The sequence below is a fragment of the Sphaerodactylus townsendi genome, linkage group LG13 (assembly GCF_021028975.2).
Source record: "Sphaerodactylus townsendi isolate TG3544 linkage group LG13, MPM_Stown_v2.3, whole genome shotgun sequence".
NCBI lineage: Eukaryota > Metazoa > Chordata > Lepidosauria > Squamata > Sphaerodactylidae > Sphaerodactylus > Sphaerodactylus townsendi.
In genome coordinates, this window is record NC_059437.1 from 5,873,642 (window position 1) to 5,890,814 (window position 17,173).

The following is a 17,173-nucleotide window of genomic DNA, read 5'->3' on the forward strand; positions in this document are numbered from 1 at the left end:
GTGCCAGTATGTTCAATCAACTTCCAACAGTTCTTTGAGGCTTCTAATGGGCATATCTGAAATTAAAGTTACACACTGAAATCAAAATTATGCCTATGCATCTATCTTTCTTTGTCAGAGAAATAAGGAAATGTAAATACAAATAGAAGTGTTAAGTTGTTTAATTATATGTAAGATCTTATATGCCATTAAAGGTTTTGTATTTGTTTGTATATGTAAGATCAATATATAAGATTGGACACAGCCAGAGTGCAACGTGTGTGTATTTTTGAGTTTATTTGGGCCAACATTATTAAGCTACATGGACCAAAAGTTTGACTCCATAGAAGTTGTTAACCGGGCCTGCTACGGGGTGGGGTGCTAAGCACAGAGTTCTGCTTGCGGAAGCGGTTCTGCTGTTAACGGGAGCCCACCGGCGGATCTGATCCATTATGAATGTGGTAATGCACACGACAGTGCCGTTCGGTATGTTTGTGAAGCAGAAATGTGTGAATTTGTTAGCTGCCGCTGAAACAAAAATGACGGTGAGATCATTTTGAGAGAGGAAGTTGCTACCTTCTGTACATTAAGGTAGTGGTGCAAATCATTTGCCAAACAGTTTTTTTTAATTGACATTTTAGCACAGGAATGTTAGGTTTTCGGGTCTTTGTTTTTCCCCCCACAAAGAAAAGTTAGCTTTTGGGGGCTCAGAAAGTACAAAACCCACAAAATTATGATGCAACAAGAGACTAGAAATGGTGCTAGAGGAAAATCACAGAAGCGAACATTCTTATAGTACAACTGACGAGACATCATTCTAAAAAGAAACATTTCTTAAGAGGGGGTTTCCTTCAGTCCTGTTCTCTTCTCCCTGCCCCCTGCACTATAGTTTTCTCTTGTTAAGCGTTGGAACGGAAGGAAATGCATTATTTCCAGCTTTGTTTTGGCCTCTTGCAAACAGCTGTTGCAAAAGCTGCAGGTAAAATTTAATTTTGGCCATAGTTTGCCAGGTAGTAGCCCTGTTTTGATCCCTGGATTCAGTCCTGACCCTGTCAAGCACTAAAATAAATAAATAAATAAATAAACGAACAAACAAACAATAAAATAGTTCTGTTTCTGAGCCTGTACAGAGATCCTTTCTCTCGCCTACTGTATCCCAGTTTTACAATCCTTACACAAGAAAGATTTTCTGTTGACACCAGTGGAAACAGTCTGGTAGATGGATGACTACCTAGTTTGGGGTGGGTGGGAAAGATATTCGTCACACCACCCACCTTGCAAAGTGGTCACAGATGGGCTGACCACAGACTTACCACTGTGAGTCTCCAACAGTCAAGCGGAACCACAGCCAATGTGATCGGAGCCAATGGCTCAAATGTCACCTGACCGCTTGCAGACTTTGTCACATGACCACAAACATGGGCTCGAAACAGGAGCCGCCCATTGTAGGGGCCAGTCCTCATACATTTTTTCTTCCTGCCCCGCACTAGATGCTGGTGATATGAACTATAAAGCAACCGTGACTAATTTGCAATAATTGACCGATCAGCACAATTGTTTGCCCATATGCTTATCTGCCCTTCCCAATTCTACTGAAACTTCAAGAATAAATAGGACAGATTTCAGGGTCCTCTTCCCATTTTCAGCGCCAGTGTTCATTTTAGTCTGTGCCTGCCTGCGTCTTTGCAGTGGACCAGCCGTGCTAAAAAATCCCACAGAAATGGTAAGAATTATGGAAACGTTCCCCAGAATGTACAGACTCATCTGGATTAAAAACAGATGCAATCTTATACAGCCCCACACCACGAACGACTTCTGTCACTGCCTGCTTCCATATGCCCAGTTTGTTCCAACCAATCCTTCTCTTGCCGCATTAAATGTTAATTTACAGCCTCACACAGATGCCGCCATATATAGGGGAGATGGAGAGGATCACTAGTCTTTGATGCCTGCAATTTAGGGTTTCCGTTTTTTTCTTTTACTGGTGAGGGGCTTGGAAGCGAATGTTGTGTTTGGAGCTCGTACGGATATTCCTTATACGAACAATTGTATGAATTCACATGGCTGGGAATGTCCCCCAATCTGATTCGACCGTAAATCCTGAATGAACTCAACAGCCCTTCCAGTTCAAAACTAAAGAATTAACAGAAATGGTCAGTCCAAATTATTAAAATTAGGGACACTGAACTGGCCCAATGAGGTAAATATCTGTTGTGTTTCTTTTATTAGACTGTGTTTGAATGCTCCTAGACGTTTTGGTGATCTAATACTTCTCCCTCTCCATTTAAAACCAAACAGCCAATTGGCTGCCGCTAAATGGAGGTGAATCTATCTGTACCTCTTGTTGCTGTGCAGCGACAGGTGCATTTGCAACAGCAAGGAAGCATCCCCAGATAAGTTTTCCTTGGACTTTCCTTGCTGCAGCCCCGGAGGCCGCCTTGCCCAGCTGCTACCACTAGAGGGCTTTTCAGACTTTTAAAATGGTAGTTACTACATTGCTATAGCGTTATAACAATCTATCGCAACAGCTTACTGGTTCCCGGTTTTCCCAGCTTAAAAAAAGTAAATCGGTAGCCCTTTTTTGTTGCAAAGTTATAAGGGAAAATGTTCAGGCTGTGCTTTCCCCCTTATAACTCAACAGTGAAAAGGGCCCGGGACTTTTAAAAATGAAAACTGGAAACTAGCACAGTGTTGAAATACCTCATTGTCATGTTGCAGTGTAACAGCGATTTAGCTGCTACTATTTTTCTAAAGCCTGAAAAGCTCTTTAGGGGCATAGGGAGAAACCGTTGAAGGGATGTGGAAGGGAAGATGGCTCCAATGAGGGCAAGACCCACAAAATATCCGCATGTTCGTTGGCAAAGCACCCAGGGATACTTTTGACTGTGATCTTTTTCAAAAACATCAGCCGAGATTTGGGTAAGATCACCGCAACGTGTGTGTGGGCACACAGAAGCACGATGGGTAGAGAATGATGTCCTACGATCCTGAAAACAGCACTGCAGGACAGAAGACAAGGGGGAGCAAACGCTCCCCCCGCCCTTCAGTGGAAACAGCCTATGTTGTCACCAAGTACAGTCACGGACTGCCATGGGACCTCTGCAAATACTGTGTCCTTTTGCATTAACCCTTGAGGTACTGAAAAAGAATGGCAATCGTGTTACAGTTTAATCTTTCTCAAAATTTAGTATTGGCACAAACCCAGATTTCCCCCTCGTTCTCCATATCTGTTTTATTATTACTGTATAGAGGGGTTTTTTACACACTGCGGCCTCAACACAAAGCACTGGATGACAGGTATTAAAATGAGGGTGTCTTCCAAGTTCCCCGGCATCTACCATCCCTATCTGACCTTGTCTGTCTTAGCACTGCGCGCCTCCTACCATATAAGCATGCATCTGGGTTCATTCCTACATAATGGGGGGAGGGGGGGTTTCCATTCCCTGTTCCCTCCTTGGTTCTCATCTTCCGAGGACCAAAACACCGTGACCCGCTTCTCACCACGCTTTCCTCTGCATTCCGTTCCGTCACAACTGAGTTCATCTAGCAGGGGAGGTTCGGTTAGTAAAGTCTGGCATCGCTCCTCCTCCCTAGCAGAGGCACCGCCTGTCGGATTTCACCACCTCTTCCGAAGAATGCACTACGTTCGGGACAAACCCACTCTTCACGCCTTCCCATCCTTCCTGGATGGTGATTTCCCCCCTTTTAACCAGCTCGTATATGTCTCGCGTGAGGTCAGTGAAGGCCTTCTCCACGTTGATGGCGTCCCGGGCCGAGGTCTCGATGTATTTCATGCCGTAGGCGACGGCCAGTTTCTCCGCCTCGTGCCGAGTGACCTGCCGTTGCGTGTCGAGGTCGCACTTGTGACCCACCAGCACGAAGACAATCTGGTACGGCTGGACGTGGACTTTGGTCTCTTCGAGCCACTCGTGGACATTCTGGAAGGACCTGCGGTTTGTAATGTCAAAGAGCAGCAGGCCGCCGACTGAGTTCCGGTAGTAGGCTCTGGTGATTGATCTGAAACACAGCAAGGGGGCAGAGGTCTTTTAGGAAGAAAAAAAACGAAGAGTTTTGGATTTAAACTCCCCTTCTCTCCTGCAGGAGACTCAAAGGGGCTTACAATCTCCTTGCCCTTCCCCCCTCACAACAAACACCCTGTGAGGTGGGTGGGGCTGAGAGAGCTCCGAGAAGCTGTGACTAGCCCAAGGTCACCCAGCTGGCGTGTGTGGGAGTGCACAGGCTAATCTGAATTCCCCAGATAAGCCTCCGCAGCTCAGGCGGCAGAGCTGAGAATCAAACCCGGTTCCTCCAGATTAGATACTCGAGCTCTTAACCTCCTATGCCACTGCTGCTCCTCTTTAAAGAGGAGAATGCTGGTGAATCCGCCCTGCACTGAAATCAGATTCTTGGCCCCTCAAAGTCAGCACCGTCTACTCCGGCTAGTAGCAGCTCTCTGGAGGTATGGTACAAGTCTCTCACCTATTACCTGGTCTTTAACTTGGGATGCCCGGGACTGAGCCTGGGACCTTCTACAGCAGGGGTCTGCGACCTGCGGCTCTCCAGATGTTCATGGACTACAATTCCCATCAGCCCCTGCCAGCATGGCCAATTGGAGGTAAGCCAGGTAAGCCAATTGGCCAGGCTGGCAGGGGCTGATGGGTAAGCCAATTGGCCATGCTGGCAGGGGCTGATGGGATTTGTAGTCCATGAACATCTGGAGAGCCGCAGGTTGCAGACCCCTGTTCTACAGGCCAAGGGGATGCTCTGTCAGTGAGCCACAACCTCCTCCCAAATGCAAACAGTCTTTTTTTGGTTTGTTTGAAATTGACTGCCCGTGCCTCGGAACGCCCCTTGCATAAGCCATAGTAAAACAAATGAGATACGCATAGTAGAAATATCCCCTATAATTACTCCTTTCCCTGGTTTCATTTTAAAATTCCGCTAGAAATGGACTCCTGGCTCTTTACAGACAAGCCCCCGCTTTGCTTTTAGCTTCTCCAAGGCCTTATCTTTTGAGTGCGGTACTTAGAGAAGAGGCTCCTCTCCTGCAAGAGACCAAGGGCCCAACCCTTCCTAGGGGACAGCATCCCCCTTTGAGGATCGCAGCTCAAATGACGAACTAAACTGGCTCGGCACCCACCCTCAGGTAAGCCAGGTATTTACCTCTCCCTGTTGGTCCACCAAGCTTTGCAGAGTCTGTTTCTGCCCACATCAGATTCCCTTATGCTTGCTCAGTCTCCACCAGTTCAGTCATTTTAAAAATCCTTTCTTTAGAAGGCTTAGTCGCTTGGAACTATTTGGGTTAGATGTAGCTCAATCTTGCCCAATTCCTCTCTTTCCCACAGCTCCTGTCCCACAAGGCTTTGGCCCATGCATGTCCCATGATCCCCAGCACAGGTATTTGGATGGTCAAACCCTTCTCCCTCGTTCCGGTGGCATCCTGCCCTTTTTGTGTCACATGGCACCTTTCCCATAGCCCACTGAGAAAGAGATGGCTGTAGGGCTTGCTCTGTGAGGAAGAATGATTACCTGTCCCGTATCAGAGGTCTACAGAACTCGATGGCTTCTCGGTACGGTGGCTCACAAGGAGCCATAAAAACAGGATGTAGCTTTGTGGATGAAGTATGCATCACCTTCTAAATTCACAACAGGACTTTTTTGTGTGGCAAGAAGTGAGCAGAGGCTGTTTGCCATGGCATTCTTTTGCAAACCAACCCCCATTTTCCTTGGTGGTCTCCCATCTATCAGGGACCAATCCTGCTCTGCTTTCAAACTCTGATCAGAGCAGCCTAGGCTGGGCTGCGGACTCTGCAAGACCCCTAAAATTGTCTGGCTGTACCAATGAATGTGCTCTGTGGAGTCGACACCCTCCTTAGTACCTCTTTGGTCCAACAGACTTAGCAACCTAAGGTGGCCACCCTACAGTGCTCCAGATGTTCATGGACCACAATTCCCAACAGCCCCTGCCAGCACGGCCAATTCCAGAGGTGGCCACCCTATGGTGCTCCAGATGTTCATGGACCACAATTCCCATCAGGCCCTGCCAGCATGGCCAATTCCAGAGGTGGCCACCCTATGGTGCTCCAGATGTTCATGGACCACAATTCCCATCAGGCCCTGCCAGCATGGCCAATTCCAGAGGTGGCCACCCTATGGTGCTCCAGATGTTCAGGGACCACAATTCCCATCAGGCCCTGCCAGCATGGCCAATTCCAGAGGTGGCCACCCTATGGTGCTCCAGATGTTCATGGACCACAATTCCCATCAGCCCCTGCCAGCATGGCCAATTCCAGAGGTGGCCACCCTATGGTGCTCCAGATGTTCAGGGACCACAATTCCCATCAGGCCCTGCCAGCATGGCCAATTCCAGAGGTGGCCACCCTATGGTGCTCCAGACGTTCATGGAGTGCAATTCCCATCAGCCGCTGCCAGCATGAACATCTGAAGCGCCATAGGCTGGCCACCCCAAACCTAGATGTCTTTGGCAGCCATGGGGTTCCCTCCGATGGGGGCTTCCGACTGCTGGCTCATGGAGGGTTTCCTGTCGAGGCCTCCTTCTCTCCACTTCCCAGCAGGCCGTTCTCCCGGCAACATCTTTTCATCCCCCCGGTTCCCACCAGGACATACTTAGGCATGAAATATTCATCGCCTCATAGCTGCGCTTTTAAAAGAAAATGGAAACAATGGGATTTTAAAAAGAGACAGCGGGATGGTTGAAAGCGGCAGGTCACTGGCCCAGCTTTGAGAGAAAGAGGCCCCGCGTGGTTTCCCACGTAGCCATCCAGGCCTGGAGGGCCGAGGGAGATGAGTTGGGACATGTCGCCGGGGGGGGGGGAAAAAATGGGCAATTTTCTGAATGGCAAAAGTGCATACGGCATCTTGTAATGGGAACGCCGATCGGGCAAAATTGTTCTTCCTCTTGTACTGAGTCGGCACGACGCCATCTGTTTATTGGCAAATCATTTACAGCCTTCCCCGCCCCGCTTCTGCAGCCACGTTCCGGTTAAAAATCCTACAACTTGAGGACAACATCCCAGGATGATTTACTCTGGAAAGGAATTATGAGCTTTAGGGAGTACAGGAAGCCTGACTGGATATTTCCATGGTGAGATAGGGGCCCCCAACCTTCAGGTTTGTGGGCACCTTGACAATTCTGTCCCAGGGTGGTGGGGGCAACCCTAAAGGGCCCCCGTGGGAGGCAGAGCCAACCACAATCCAAGAGAAAGCTGAAGTGTAGGGGACAGGAAGAGTAAATATTAAACACACACTGGGGAAGAAGAGTCAGACAGAATAAAACCAGCAGTGGCATAGGAGGTTAAGAGCTTGTATATCTAATCTGGAGGAACCGGGTTTGATTCCCAGCTCTGCTGCCTGAGCTGTGGAGGCTTATCTGGGGAATTCAGATTAGCCTGTACACTCCCACACCCTCCAGTTGGGTGACCTTGGGCTAGTCCAGGGGTAGGGAACCTGCGGCTCTCCAGATGTTCAGGAACAATTCCCATCAGCCTCTGTCAGCATGGCCAATTGGTAGGGGCTGATGGGAATTGTAGTTCCTGAACATCTGGAGAGCCGCAGGTTCCCTACCCCTGGGTTAGTCACAGCTTCTCGGAGCTCTCTCAGCCCCACCTACCTCACAGGGTGTTTGTTGTGAGGGGGGAAGGGCAAGGAGATTGTCAGCCCCTTTGAGTCTCCTGCAGGAGAGAAAGGGGGGATATCAATCCAAACTCTTCTTCTTCTTCACTGTACAGCCAGCTGTCTGCACTGCTTGGGCAATAGATCTGATTGGGCAATCTCAATGGGCAGTCAGATGCCCTATTGCATAGGTGTCAAACTCGCGGCCCTCCAGATGTTATGGACTACAGCATGATGCTGGCAGGGGATGATGGGAACTGTAGCCCATAACATCTGGAAGGCCACGAGTTTGACACCCCTGCCCTATTGGAAAGGAGCCCATTTGGCCCCACCCCCTTTCTAAAAATATTTGGCGGGAGCCACCACGTTGGGGAGCCCTGGGTGAGACCGAGGTTGCCTCTCTGTACCCAACCGTATATGAAGGCAGCTACCCGCGTTGGTGGGGCTCCCATTTGTAACCCCAAACAGGGATACTTTTCAGTGCGCCCGGGGCACACCTTTCCCAAATGAAACCGGACGAATCTTTAGTCAGACCAAGCAGGGCGTGAGTGTTTTTAACGGGATCCCAGCCGCAATGGCTCCCCTGGAGTGGATCCAACCATCCTCTCCGAAGCCTTTCTTTCTCTTAAGTGGTTCTTCTTCTAATGAAAGAGCCACTGAAGTTGGAGGAAAACTCTTTGTACCCAACAGGAGCAGCAGTGGCGTAGGAGGTTAAGAGCTCGTGTATCTAATCTGGAGGAACCGGGTTTGATTCCCAGCTCTGCCGCCTGAGCTGTGGAGGCTTATCTGGGGAATTCAGATTAGCCTGTGCACTCCCACACACACCAGCTGGGTGACCTTGGGCTAGTCACAGCTTCTCGGAGCTCTCTCAGCCCCACCCACCTCACAGGGTGTTTGTTGTGAGGGGGGGGAAGGGCAAGGAGATTGTCAGCCCCTTTGAGTCTCCTACTACAAGTAAGAAGAGAGAAGAGAGAAAGGGGGATATAAACTAAACCAGAGCTCCCTCCTCCTCCTCTTCCTCTTCTAGCCTGGCACAGCCTGGCCCTACCACCTGGCTTCTTCTTCTGTGGTGGCCAGTGATGAGACTGCCAAAGCGTGGAGCTAGAACAAAAGGGGAGGTAGAGACTAATTCCCTAATGCTTAACTGGAATGAATAAACTAACCCACCGTGCTCAGGGGAGTGGGGTAGAAGCTGACCCTTGCAGGAAGCAGTTCTTGAAGAAAGAGACTGACCCACCATGGGCTGCAGGCCATTTTTTGCTTGCAGGGCTGTTGTTGCCCACTGAAGACATAGAAGTTATTGAGACCAGAGCAGAGCAACTGGCCACGATCCTGAAGTGCCAGTTCTTATACAACAATGCATAAAAGAATCTTAAGGATTTTTTTGGTAGACTTTTCGGAAAAGGTTTTTTTTTTTGGAAAAGTATGAAATAATGGGTCACCGTGAAGGTTTCACGAAGAAGAAGAAGAGGAGTTTGGATTTATATCCCCCCTTTCTCTCCTGCAGGAGACTCAAAGGGGCTGACAATCTCCTTGCCCTTCCCCCCTCACAACAAACACCCTGTGAGGTAGGTGGGGCTGAGAGAGCTCCGAGAAGCTGTGACTAGCCCAAGGTCACCCAGCTGGCGTGTGTGGGAGTGCACAGGCTAACCTGAATTCCCCAGAGAAGCCTCCACAGCTCAGGCGGCAGAGCTGGGAATCAAACCCGGTTCCTCCAGATTAGAATGCACGAGCTCTTAACCTCCTACGCCACTGCTGCTCATTCGACAACCGAGGAATGACAGTCCATGTGCGTGTTGTTAATGTGTTGTTGTGAGCCCTTTGTAAAGGGACTATTTGGTTTAGGGCAGTGGTGGCGAACCTTTGGCACTCCAGATGTTATGGACTACAATTCCCATCAGCCCCTGCCAATTGGCCATTCTGGCAGGGGCTGATGGGAATTGTAGTCCACAACATCTGGAGTGCCAAAGGTTCGCCACCATGGGTTTAGGGGGTCTTTGTGTAAATTATAGCACAGTAATAAGCCTGTGCACATGTTGCTTATGTTGTTCAGTTTAACATAGTTTTATGATTGTTTTAAAGTGTTTACTGAGTATCAGAGACACTGGTACCACAGTACCATTAGCCATACAGGCAGTGGTGGGATCCAACCGGATCAACCACCGGGTCGCCCCCCCCCTTGCTGCGCGTCCCTCACTGCTGCATGTTCCCCCCACCACCCGCTTTCCTGGCTGCTGTGCCCCCTGCCCCCACTTTCCAACGTTGGCCGGGGGGAGGCGAGGGAAAGCGGCAGCTTTGTGGGGCCGGCTGTGGCGCAATCTTCGGGGGAGGCCTCCCAGCCCTTTCCTGAAGGCCGCACACCATGGCACCACCCTAGGGCGGCCGCTGATTGGGCTGTGCGCCTCTGGGCTGGCGGCCTGATCTACAGCCGCCCTGGGGTGGTGCCATAGTGGGATTCAGACAGTTAGCTACCGGTTCAGAAGAACCGTGTGAACCGGCTGAATCCCACCTCTGCATACAGGTGTTTTGCTTGGATTGGTAGCCCACTGAAGACCCAGCAGGTGCTTCACTGTGCTTGGTGGGGATCTGCACGCCTTTGACATGCAGGCTGGAGGTCTGTGGGAATGGGAGGGGCTTGCTGGATGCAATTCAAGCACCTTCCCTGCTGCTCCCAACTCTGGCTTGGGAAACTCCTGGGGGTGGCGCCTGAGGAATGCGAGGTTTGGGGGGGATGCAGGACATCAGCAAGGCATAAGGGCACCCCCTTCCAGGGAAGGGGTCTGTCATCTGGAGATCAGTTGTAATTCTGGGAGTATTCTAGGCTCACTTGGAAGTTGGTAACAATAATCTCCCCTAGTCTAAGTGGCTACAGTTTATTTGGGGAAAGAAGGATCCTTCCTTGTCTTGACCAAGCCAAAGGAAGAAGAATAAGAGTTTAGATTTATACCCAACCTTTCTCTCTTTCTCACAATACTAGAACCAGGGGGCATTCATTGAAAATGCTGGGGGGAAGAATTAGGACTAATAAAAGGAAACACTTCTTCACACAACGTGTGATGGGTGTTTGGAATATGCTGCCACAGGAGGTGGTGATGGCCACTAACCTGGATAACTTTAAAAAGACTTGGACAGATTTATGGAGGAGAAGTCGATCTATGGCTACCAATCTTGATCCTCCTTGATCTGAGATTGCAAATGCCTTAGCAGACCAGGTGCTCGGGAGCAGCAGCAGCAGCAGGCCATTGCTTTCACTTCCTGCATGTGAGCTCCCAAAGGCACCTGGTGGGCCACTGCGAGTAGCAGAGTGCTGGACTAGATGGACTCTGGTCTGATCCAGCAGGCTAGTTCTTATGTTCTTATGTTCTCTCCTGTAGGGAGATCCAAGGCAATTTACAAACTCCTTTCCCTTCCTCTCCCCACAACAGATACCTGCCAACAGAGATAGGTGGGGTTGAGAGAGTTCTGAGAGAGCTGCGACTTGCCCAAGGTCACCCAGCAACCTTTATGTGTAGGAGCAGGGAAGCAAATCCAATTCACCAGATAAGAATCTGCCACACATGTGTAGGAGTGAGGAATCGAACCTGGTTCTCCAGATTAGAGCCCACCTGCTCTTAACCACTACATCAGGGGTGTCCAACCAGAGTGTCCAATTCTGGCACTTCAGATGTTCAATTGGGAATGCCAGCAGGGGCTGATGGGAATTGTAGTCCATGAACATCTGAAGCGCCATAGTTGGACACCTCTGAACTACATCATTCCGGCTCCTGCGTCTCACCCACAGATCCTCGGTTTTGCCTGCACCAGAATCGAATCCTGGACAGCTTTCCTGAAAGTACCTGGACTTGGGCAACAGAAGGAGAGGAAGTAGTCTCTGATTCGGGAGGCCTCCAGCCAACTTGCCACATGGCAACTTTGTTAAAAAACAGACTGATTTTTTTTTCATTTTGGCAACATATGTCTATTTTACAGTGCGGCTTTTGATATTAGCAGACGTACAATGCAATCCTAGGCTCAGTTTGTTAAAATGTATGGACTTAGACCGGAGTAGTAGAAGAAGAAGAGTTTGGATTTATATCCCCCCTTTCTCTCCTGCAGGAGACTCAAAGGGGCTGACAATCTCCTTGCCCTTCCCCCCTCACAACAAACACCCTGTGAGGTAGGTGTGGGGCTGAGAGAGCTCCGAGAAGCTGTGACTAGCCCAAGGTCACCCAGCTGGCATGTGTGGGAGTGCACAGGCTAATCTGAATTCCCCAGATAAGCCTCCACAGCTCAGGTGGCAGAGCTGGGAATCAAACCTGGTTCCTCCAGATTAAATACACGAGCTCTTAACCTCCTACGCCACTGCTGCTCCTAACTCTGGTGTTTTAGATTCTGGCCTACTAAAGGAAGAGATGCTGGAACCATTTAAATAGCTAATTTCAACATTGTACACGGAGAGGAATTATTAGGGTTCCAGCATCTCTTCCTTAGGGTTGCATCAGTGGATGGTGCCACTCGGATCACACAGCAAAGTTGCTAAAACAGCATTTTTGGAATAAAATAACAAAGAAAATTACAGAAACTGTTTGGCCTGCATCATTGACATCCACACTGCAAAGTTTCCCACCCTCCCACGCACTTTTGCATTGCCTTTCAAAGGTGTGCGTGTCGCGCACGCATTTCTTCATCCCCTTTCTTTTGAGCAGGGTCAGAAGTGGGCTGGGATCTCTGCAGGGAACATATTTTGCTAAACGCCAGCAGGGAAAGGGAGATCTTCCCATGTGCTGACTGGCCACTATTCCACCCGCAGGCTGTGAGCCCAAGGCCGTTTCCGATCCGTAATACACGGGAGTGGGGAAGAGTCCAGTTCTCAGTGACAAACAGAATTTGGAATTGCACCGGCTCATTTTGCAGGGATTCAAAAAGCAGGCCTGGGAGTCCTCTGGATTTCAGGCCTCTTTGTTTCTTCAAGGTCTGGCTCACAGCTCGGAGGAGCGGACTGCTCCTGAATGGCAAAAGGGCAGGGAAACGTCATTCTCAGGGGCATGCGGTACAGTCCTCCCAAAGAGCTGCACGGTCTCGGAACCTGCCCAAACTGCCTATTGGAAACGTGCAGATCGGAGGCGGCGAGGCGCTTCTTCGGTTGCAGCTGAGCTGGGAGAGGAGGGTGGGAGGCCGGCCTGGGCTCAGCTGAGGTTTTCGGGGGGGGGGGGGGGGAGGGGGCTCAGCATCTCTTGTCTGCAGAGCAGGGTGAGGGCTTTCGGCCTGTTGTGTGCATCTCTGAAAGTTGGCCTGGGGACCCCCGCAATCTAGGAAAAGCAGGCCTGAGTGGGTGGCCAGAAGGTTCCACCTCGACCCTAGATCCCCCCCCCTCTCTTCAGCAGCTTCTCTCCTGTTCCCTGTGCAGCTGCTCGAAGGAGGAAGCCCATGGGAACTGGATGGGGTGGGGGGTGGCCTACCTTAGCCAGTAGGGAGATGCTACCCCCCCAACCCACCCACCCCCCCGCACAGCCGAGGTTTTCTCGCACATGGATGTCAGGAATGACAAAGCAAGATCCAGGAGTCGCCCCCCCCCCCCCCCCCCCCCCCGCAGCCCAGCTCCATGGGCACAATGGAACAGGAGCGCTCCTCTGCGCATCACCGCGGGCGCCACGTTGGGGAAGCCGGAGCCCCGGATGCACGCAGCCCCCCCCACCCCACCCCCACCCACCCACCTGAACCGCTCCTGTCCGGCGGTGTCCCAGATCTGCAGCTTGATCCTCTTGCCGGGCTCGATCTCCACCAGCCGCGAGAAGAAATCCACGCCCACGGTGGGGTCGGAGACCTGGGCGAAGCGCCCCTCGGTGAAGCGCCGGATCAGGCAGGACTTGCCCACCGTGGAGTCCCCGATGACGATCAGCCGGAACTGGTACAGCCAGATGGCCTCCATGCCGACCCCCGCGCTCGCCCTCCTCGGGGGCCACCGCTCAGGAGCCCATGCCCGGCCCGCCGGACGCTCCGCCCCCACCGGCCACGGGGAGGCGCTCTTGCCGCGCGCTCCGCCCGCACGGCCGGGACTGGGGGGCGCCCCGGGGGTGGTCGCTCCCAAGACCCCCCCCCTCGATAAAAATGCAAAGAGAGGAGAGTGGGAAGCGATGCGCGAGGCCCGGCCGACCTCCCCGGCCCAGAGAGGCGCGGCTGCGGCCAAGGCCCCAATGCAACCCCCCCCCCAGCCGCCCCCTTAAGCCCTTTGCCCGGCCCTGTTGCAAGAGGGCGATGATAGGGACCCGCACCCCCTTCCGCCTCGGTCGTGGGGGAGGGGGCGTCGCTTAGACCAGCCCTCCCCCGCGTTGCCCCCTCCCCGGCTGAATGCAAAAAGGGGACCAGCCCGTCGGGGCGCCCGGCTGGGGATGGGGGCGTCCGGCGGCGGAGGGGCTGCGGGCGGACAAAAGGCGGGCGGGGCGGCCGGCCAGCGGGGCGAGCGGGTGGTCCGGCAGCCCCCAGCGACGAGGCCTTTGCGCGGCGGCCCGGCCAAGACGGAGCGGGCGGGGGCAAAGGCAGCGGCAGCCTGACTCATCGGTGGCCTCGGCGGCGGCGGCCGTAATGCCCCGAGCGCAGGCGCAGCAGGAAACCCGACCTCTACCGCGCGGCTTCGAAAAGAGGCGCCCCTCCAAATGCCGGGGGAAGGAGATGAAAGGGGCCGCTGCCTCGCGGAAGGCTTTCAAGTGGCCGCGGCCTGCTAGGTCTCGCTCGCGACATTTCGCCGGCATCTATGGCTGGCGGTGGCATCTTCGGAGGCAGCTCACGGGAAGATTTCGATTTCGAATACCTTTAATGGCATATAGATTGTTTAAGATTAGCTTAGCAAGATAATAACAGCCTTTACAACTTTACAATTTCTGACGAGTTAAAATAACACCATTTAAAAATTTAGCCACCGCTTCCAACAGCTCGTCGTTGTGGCTGTTTAAAAGATATATAACCTTCTGTTTATCTGTAATGCCTTCACTTCCATGCAGGAAGGGGATTATGTGCTTCTTCCTACCTATCTCATAAAAGGGACAATCCAACAGCATATGAGATCCTGTTTCCACAGAACCCTTGCCACACGGGCATTTCCTTTCTTTATGTGGGATTCCAAGGTGGCGTCCAAGGCTAAAGGAAGAAGGCAGGGCATTACACCTAGCTAAGGTGATTGCTCTATGCCACCGGGCCTCAACCAGGAGATAAAGGTACTGGGCTGCAATTAGTCTATCCATAGGTATTCCCAGAGAGATCGGGGAACAGGTTTTATTAGCTTCCTCTAGCATCTGTTGAAACTCTCTGTCAAAAAGTCTCTTCTTGATAGCCCCATAGACCTCCTGCTCTGTTAGCATTAGCAGGTCCTCCAAGGAAATGCCCAACTCATTAAGTTTGGCTTCGATTTTAACCCACCACTGGGTTGTGTGGAGGATGGAGCGTCCCTGGGATGTATAGTCCAGTTCATCTCGATTAAAACAAATCCTGGCCCAAAACTTGAATGTACGGCACCAGGCCAGAGTTTCCAGCCGATGCTGGCCTGTTTCTAAGCACAGGGCCGCATAGGGAACAGAATGGGGCAAGCCAAGGATTTTATACAGAAAGTATGACTGGACCCTTTCAACCTCTCTGCTCCATGCCCCTATCCAGATGGGGATCCCATAAAGGATTTGTTGACTCACTTTGGCATTAAATGCTCTCAACGCTGCAGGGATGTATCCTCGGCCTTTCCCATAGAGGAAGCGTATAATGGCTGAGGCACTTAATTTAGCGGCGGAGATGGCCCGATTCCTATGTAGTGTCCAGGAGGCCCTATGATGGTAGGTAAGCCCTAGGTATCTTCGGAGGCAGCTCACGGGAAGATGTGTTCCTCTTTACGACAAGACTCAGATCCTCTGAAGATGCAGGCGAAACGTCAGGAGAGAATGCTGCTAGAACACGGCCATGCAGCCCGGAAGCCACACAGCACCCCAGTGATTCCGGCCGTGAAAGCCTTCGACAATACAAGAAAGGAGTTATTTGGGTAATATCCTTATTTCTATGCCTACTTCTTTAAAGGTTTACATAATTGCATACTTCCAGGCAAAGGCTTGGTTTGGCTTCATGGCTTAAAGGCCTTAACAAATCTTTTATTAGTACAAAGAAGAAGAAGAAGAGTTTGGATTGATATCCCCCCCTTTCTCTCCTGCAGGAGACTCAAAGGGGCTCACCATCTCCTTGCCCTTCCCCCCTCGCAACAAACACCCTGTGAGGTAGGTGGGGCTGAGAGAGCTCCGAGAAGCTGTGACTAGCCCAAGGTCACCCAGCTGGTGTGCGTGGGAGTGCGCAGGCTAACCTGAATTCCCCAGATAAGCCTCCACAGCTCAGGCGGCAGAGCGGGGAATCAAACCCGGTTCCTCCAGATTAGATACACGAGCTCTTAACCTCCTACACACACATACATAGCGTCAGGGTTCAGCAGGATATATTTCTAATAAATTCTGGGGGGTTCACCGGTAACAGCCCTGTTTCCAGTGGGTTCCCCAGGCCAGATCAGGAGGGGGTTTGCCTCAGCTGGCTTGCAGGCGTGTCACTCTCTCAAGGAGCTGAATCCAGCTCCTGGGCTACATGACCTGGGGCCCGTCACACTCTCTCAGCTCCAACGACCTCATAAGATTGTTGTGGGGATACAATGGAGGAGTGGGGTGTGACGTGAGCCGTTTTGGGTCCCCATTGGGGTGGAAAGGGTGAAGTAAATAAGTGAAGTAAATAAAATCAAAAGCCTCGTTGAAAGGACTGAAGACTTCCCCCACCTCAAAGCTGTCCCAGAACTTTTTACTTCAAAGTCAGAGGATCAATCTTCAAGACTATTAAATCAGACAGCAAGGAGCTCCGATGAACAATGCCGTGGGATTATGGAACCAGAAAAAAAGTGCAAATCACAAGAACGAGAGGGAAAACAGGTCTAGGCGTGATATATTACAATACAGCAAGTGAATTACAAAGTTAGGGCATCCTGCCCTGTAGAGTTTGTCTTCCTTCACGTAACAAAACGCTCATTTGTTCTCGTTTTCTTTTCACATCTGAGCATCTCTGAATAGTCCTGTTCTGCTTCTGTCCAGTTTTCAGGGTGAGCAACACACCGGGTCTCTCCTTCCCATTTTCTCCGGGCAACAGTCCCGAGAGAGGCAGGTGGGCTCCAGAGAGGGTCCAGCCCAAGGTCTCCCCTTAGATTCATGGCTGAGTAAGGAGAGTTGCTACTCTGGTTTGCTACTCAGGGCACATCAGGCCAAAGACAGGAGTGGTGCTTCCCAATGAGGAAAAGCACCCTCTCTGCTGTACCACTGGGAAGGCCGTCTCTACAATGAGCTGAGTCCATGGGCGATTCCGCACAGGAGTAAAATAGGTTCGACCCAGTTCCCTGAGAAGGGTACTGACCTAGGTCGAAGCCACTGTTGTTCCCCACTGCAACCAGCTTGATCCCAGCTCGGAGGGCGGAATCATCCTGTGCCTCTTCGCCACTCCGTTCCGATTGGCTACTGTTCTATAGCCATGTTCCGTCTATCCCCACACACGTTATAAAAAAAACTGCCACAGGAATGGAGGG

The 17,173-nt window shown here is 51.5% G+C and overlaps 1 protein-coding gene across 2 annotated transcripts; it reads right to left on the bottom strand.

Annotated features, from left to right (window-relative positions):
- RAB39B (RAB39B, member RAS oncogene family) lies at positions 1 to 13,707 on the bottom strand. 2 transcript variants are annotated; one of them, XR_007245998.1, is made up of 3 exons: positions 13,305 to 13,658; positions 3,481 to 3,996; positions 1 to 56 (listed from the first exon to the last, which is right to left on the bottom strand). XR_007245998.1 is itself a non-coding variant. In XM_048513750.1 (2 exons), exons 1-2 carry the CDS (start codon positions 13,517 to 13,519, stop codon positions 3,570 to 3,572), a joined length of 642 nt encoding a protein of 213 aa, XP_048369707.1. In that variant the 5' UTR covers positions 13,520 to 13,707; the 3' UTR covers positions 2,106 to 3,569. The 2 variants fall into 2 exon arrangements, 1 of the variants encoding a protein (XP_048369707.1); XM_048513750.1 differs by lacking the exon at positions 1 to 56 and having other exon boundaries at positions 2,106 to 3,996; positions 13,305 to 13,707.
- Positions 13,708 to 17,173: the final 3,466 nt, after the last annotated feature.